At 45.5% G+C, this 6,193-nt stretch overlaps 1 protein-coding gene across 1 annotated transcript; it reads right to left on the bottom strand.

Moving 5' to 3' along the window:
- Positions 1-2,386: 2,386 nt before the first annotated feature.
- On the bottom strand, positions 2,387-3,907 carry LOC120057560 (muscarinic acetylcholine receptor M1-like). Its single transcript, XM_039006146.1, has one exon. The coding sequence runs from the start codon at positions 3,905-3,907 to the stop codon at positions 2,387-2,389; it is 1,521 nt and encodes a 506-aa protein (XP_038862074.1).
- Positions 3,908-6,193: the final 2,286 nt, after the last annotated feature.

Here is a 6,193-nt window from a genome sequence, read left to right as displayed (position 1 = left end):
TTGCTGCCCTTCTTGACACCAGGCCATCCTCCAAGAGTCGTTGCCTCACTGTGCGTGCAGATGCACTCACACCTGCCTGCCGCCATTCCTGAGCAAGCTCTGTACTGGTGGTGCCCCGATCCCGCAGCTGAATCAACTTTAGGAGATGGTCCTGGCGCTTGCTGGACTTTCTTGGGCGCCCTGAAGCCTTCTTCACAACAATTGAAGAGCTCTCTTTGAAGTTCTTGATGATCTGATAATTGGTTGATTTATGTGCAATCTTACTGGCAGCAATATCCTTGGCTGTGAAGCCCTTTTTCTGCAAAGCAATAATGACGGCACATGTTTCCTTGCAGGTAACCATGGTTGACAGAGGAAGAACAATGATTCCAAGCACCACCCTCCTTTTGAAGCTTCCAGTCTGTTATTCAAACTCAATCAGCATGACAGAGTGATCTCCAGCCTTGTCCTCGACAACACTCACACCTGTGTTAACGAGAGAATCACTGACATGATGTCAGCTGGTCCTTTTGTGGCAGGGCTGAAATGCAGTGGAAATGTTTTTTGGGGATTCAGTTCATTTGCATGGCAAAGAGGGACTTTGCAATTAATTGCAATTCATCTGATCACTCTTCATAACATTCTGGAGTATATGCAAATTGCCATCATACAAACTGAGGCAGCAGACTTTGTGAAAATTAATATTTGTGTCATTCTCAAAACTTTTGGCCACGACTGTATACCTACAGCCAGCATTTTACCAACAATAGTTACATATTCCATTGGTAGGCAACACAGGTCCTAGAGAGCTGCAGTAGTCCTGAACTCGACCCCTTGTTATGTGTTGGGAAATAGCTACCGAGCACAGGACTTTGTTTCCCTTCCCATACCGGCTCGGAAGTCTCATCCCACCCTGCTCTAACCTGCTCCACTGGGGCCTCACGTGACTGTCATGATTTACACTCCCCTTCAGTTATAGCCACAGGAGGGCAGTAATGAGCAATACAAGTGCTACTGGGACTGTCAGGGGGATAATGTTATTGGAATGATGGGGAGCCATCAGAGGATCTTGTCAGACAGTGGTGTGTTAACACAAACTGCAGACTGGTGTGTGCACCTGCATTTGCTATACTGTAGCATTTTCCTTAGAGGATAAATGTATTGACATTGTCATATATAGGTCTACATTTATATAATTCGCACATGGGCACAAAGGGATTCTAAGGTGAACCTTAAAGGCACATTTCTGAATCAATTGCATGTCTGAGTTCTTTGTCTCATGGAAAGGGAAGACCTGTTTTTTTCCCCTTGTATTTTCTGTATGCGCTTCTCCCCCAAAGCTGGGCACAATGCTCTCCACAGGTCTGGCACACAAATTGCACAAATTACAATTAGCTAAAATGTCTTTACCTTAACTAGTGACAGTAAAAAACACAGGATACATTGACAGACATGGTAAAAAGGCAAAACAGTCAAGCAAGTGCATGATAATGTGTGCTAATGGTATGCTCAGATTTGAATTGATCAAAGTGTAAGGAAGTTGTGTAATATAATTTAGCTATACTATCATGTTATATCAATAGCCAACTAACAAATACTAAAGCATTAAACAAGTATTTCTCATGACATTTTTGGGGTGTTTGTTTAGAGGCAGGTTCCAGTTGGAACATTACGGTTTTCGTTTTGCCGTCATATTCAGCAATGATATTGATTCAGTTGATGTAGAACAGTTTTGGGACTTTATTTGAGTTGTGAATGAATATTGCCTTTATGGTAGACGGTTTTGTCTTTTTTTTTCAGGAAAATAAAATATTTGTCACTGGCTGTATTTGGTGCCGTGTCCTCTTTTCTCTCTTGCAGCAGTGTGCGTTCAAGATCACTGAAGCATTATTGTATCAGTGATGGAATCTTTGTGTCTCTTATATTTGTACCTTTTGTATTGCAAGTTCCTGGTGATGATTTAACATGAAGGCATATGGACCAAATCATAACCCTGTTTCAATAAACATGTCATAAACAGAAGCCATTTCCTCATGGCTCTGGACCGAAGTCAAAACGGGCAGACCAACTGCTCCGTGGAGAGGAACGGAAGGGGAGGGTGAGGAAGGAAAGTTTGAAGACAGTCATGGGCAAAAACAGACTGCATGATTATCATAGATGTATGCAATGTAATGTTCTTAAGAAAGACTGTACTTTGAGGCAATACCCTGGGTAGGTTTTCTGCTATTGACTGTTATGGATGTCAATGCCCATCATACTTAGCCTGTCTGTTTCTTTGTTTTTATCTAACAGTCAAAAAGCAATTCCTCTGCCTTCTTCAAAAATCATCCCCTTACATGGATTGTCTTTTACTAGGGCAGGTCTGACTCTTCTTAAGCTAGAGGGTAGTGTCTAGCTTTGAAAAAGTTCAGACAGTACTGCTGGTCTTGTGTGTCCTGAAGGAGGCATGGTTGGCATTATAAGCCATTCCCCAGTTCCTCTGTCCCGGCCTGCAGAGCAGCAGCGTCTTAAAGGTGACTCTGAAGTGCTCGTTGCAGAGGGCGTAGCAGACTGGGTTGACGGTGCTGTTGATGTAGCAGAGCCAGTAGCCCAGCTGCCACAGCTTCTCGGGCACGCAGTAGGAGACGGACACCAGCACCATGATGTTGTACGGCGTCCAGGTCAGGATGAAAGCCAGCAGGATGGCACACAGGGTCCTGGCTGCCTTCTTCTCCCTGACAATTGTGTTCCTCCTCCTCTTGGCTTTGGGCTGCTTGTGGCGTCTGGAGTCTGATGTGGAGCCCCTTAGGGGGGGCTGCCTGCCCTGTGGACCTGCTGTACTGTCCTCTGCCCTGGATGTCAGGGGTTTGGTGGCCCCTACGGTGTCTCTGCCCTGGGCGTCTCTGAGTGGGATCATGGCTTTAGGGCTTGTCTTAGCGCTCACCCCCTGCTGCGTCTGCTCTGGTTCTTCCTCTGAGGAGGAAAGGGAGACGGTAGGCTCTTCCTCATCTACGTTACAGGTGCTGTCTCTGCAGCCCTCCCTGTAGGCCCCCTTGGTGGGAGACAATGACAGTGTTGCTATTCTCCTCCCACTGCTCTGTTTAGGCTCCTCTCTCACAGGGAAGCAGCCCTGGGACACCTCACTGCTCTGCTCCCTGCCCACAGGCACCTCTCTGGAGCTGCTCACACTGCTCTTGGTGCTGCTGGAGTAGACATCCCTTCGCCCAGACACCTGGGAGGCCCCTCCACTGCTCCCAGACCCCATTAGCCCCTCCAGACCCTGGGCTCGCTTCTCGATCTCCCAGTAGATCTTCCAGTACAGGATTCCCATGATGGTGACAGGAAGGTAGAAGGCAGCGATGGCCGTGCCGAATGTGAGAGCAGGCTCGGTCAGGAACGGGATAGAGCATTCACCCGCGCCCTGTGAGGCCCTGCCCACTACATGGGGCCAGAACAGGATGGCTGGCCCCCACAGGATGAAGGACACGGCCCAGGCCAGGCCGATGGCTGCGGCTGCCCGGCGTGTGGTGCGCTTGGCCCGGTAGGTGAGAGGTCTGGTGATGGAGTAGAAGCGGTCGAAGCTGATGACCAGCAGGTTCATGACGGAGGCATTGCTGGCCACATAATCCACAGCCAGCCAGACGTCACAGGCCAGGCTGCCCAGAGTCCAGCGTCCCATGATAATATAAACAGCATAGAGGTTCATGGAGACTGCCCCCAGGATCAGGTCCGCCACCGCCAGGCTCAGCAGAAAGTAATTGCTGAAGGTGCGCAGCTGCCTGTTAACCCGGAAGGAGATCACCACCAGCAGGTTACCTATGATAGTGACCAGCGAGAGAGGCCCTGTGATGAGTACGATCACCACCACCTCCCATATCTCATGGCCCCCCAGTGGATCTGCTGTCACATTGGTGGTGTCACTGGTCTGGGAGACACAGGAGTGGTTCATCTTCCACAGAGCGACGCAGAGTTAAGCGGTGGAGCAAAAGTCATTCTTCTTCACAACAGGGAATCGCTGATGTTGACATCTGGCATGGAGTTACCGTCTCAGGGCCAACTGCAGGACAAGAGAACAGTCATGAGATGGAGCACATTGCTAACAACCATGACCTTTATACACATATTTTGTCAATAATTTAGAGAATTTGTTTAACTGGTCCATTGATATAATTAGAAAAACGTCATCCCGGTAAATTACATTGTCATATCTCCAGTACAGGCAGTTCTGAGAAACTCATTAAGTTTAGCCACCATGTTCAGTTTACCCACCATGTTTGATATCCTGCCTTTCTGTTGACTCACAGACTAGGTGACATGCTGTAACTATGATACATTTTTCATAACTTTTAGTGCTTAATGAGTTTACTGCTGAATGCAAACAAGAGGATATACAGAACAAAAATATAAATGCAACAATTTCAAAGATTTTACTAAGTTACAGTTTATATTAGGAAATCAGTCAATTTAAATAAATAATTTAGGCTCTAATCTATGGATTTCACATGACTGGGAATACAGATATGTATCTGTTGGTCACAGATACCTTTAAAAACAAAAAGGTAGAGAAAACCAGTCAGTATCTAGTGTGACCACCATTTCCCTCATGCAGTGTGACACATCTCATTTGCATAGAGTTGACCAGGCTGTTGATTGTGGCCTGTGGAATGTTGTCCCACTCCTCTTCAATGGCTGTGAGAAGTTGCTGGATATTGGTGGGAACTGGAATGCTCTGTCGTACACTTCAATCTAGAGTGTCCCAAACATGATCAATGGGTGACATGCCTGGTGAGTATGCAGGCCATGGTGGAACTGGGACATTTTCAGCTTCCAGGAATTGTGTACAGATCCTTGTGACATGGGGCTCTGCATTAGCATGCTGAAACATGAGGTGATGACTGCAGATGAATGACACGACAATGGGCCTCAGGATCTGGTTACGGTATCTCTGTGCATTCAAAATAGGCCATCGATTAAATACAATTGTGTTCGTTGTCCGTAGCTTATGCCTGCCCATACCATTACCTTACCGCCACCATGGGGCACTCTGGTCACAACTTTGACATCCGCAAACCGCTCACGCACACGACCAAATTCACATGGTCTGCAGTTGTGAGGCCGGTTAGACATACTGCCAAATTCTCAAAAACAACGTTCGAGGTGGCTTATGGTAGAGAAATTAACCTTCAATTCTCTGGTACCAGCTCTGTTGGTCATTCCTGTAGTCAGCATGCCAATTGCATGCTCCCTCAACTTGAGACATCTGTAGCCATTGTGTTGTGTGACAAAACTGCACATTTTAGAGTGGCCTTTTATTGTCCCCAGCACAGGGTGCACCTGTGTAATGACCATGCTGTTTAATCAGCTTTTTGATATGCCACACCTGTCAGGTGGATGGATTATCTTGGAAAAGGAGAAATGCTCACTAACAGGGATGTAAACAAATTTGTGCACAATATTTGAGAGAAATAAGCTTTTTGTTGATATAAAACATTTCTGGGATGTTTTATTTCAGGTCATGAAACATGGGACCAACACTTTACATGTTGTGTTTATATTTTTGTTCATTGTAGATTCAAAGGGAGAGAAATGTGTTGAAATTGAAAATCAGTTTACATAATTTTTGGAAATAGTGCAGGTATGGTGGCAGTTGTCATAGTTTTGACTACTTTGAGTTGCATTGATTGTAGGTAGGGCTACTGCAACTCTCGTAGTAAAATCGATAGTGTGAAATCTCCCAGTAAGCAAAATGATGTTGAAAAGACTTTAGACGTCTTTTCCAGACAACATCATGTGCATTTCAGGTGCTGAATGAAAAGTTAGAAGACGTCTTTTCCGGATGTGAAAAATACATCTTATACGGACGTCGAAAATACGTATTTTCCAGATGTTGAACATACAGTACCAGTCGAAAGTTTGGACACACCTACTCTTTCAAGGGTTTCTCATTATTTTTACTATTGCATTGTAGAATAATAGTGAAGACATCAAAACTATGAATTAACACACATGGAATCGTGTAGTAACCAAAAAAGTGTTAAACCTATCAAAATATATTTTATATTTGAGATTCTTCAAATTAGCCACACTTTGCCTTGATGATAGCTTTTGTACACTCTTGGCATTCTCTCAACCAGCTTCACCTGGAATGCTTTTCCAGCAGTCTTGAAGGAGTTCCCACATATGCTGAGCAGTTGTTGGCTGCTTTTCCTTCACTCTGTGGTCCAACTCATCCCAA

Source organism: Salvelinus namaycush, chromosome 12, assembly GCF_016432855.1.
Source record: "Salvelinus namaycush isolate Seneca chromosome 12, SaNama_1.0, whole genome shotgun sequence".
In the NCBI taxonomy this organism is placed as follows: Eukaryota; Metazoa; Chordata; class Actinopteri; order Salmoniformes; family Salmonidae; genus Salvelinus; species Salvelinus namaycush.
Note: the sequence above shows the minus strand (reverse complement) of the source record. Positions and strands in the feature narration are given on the sequence as shown.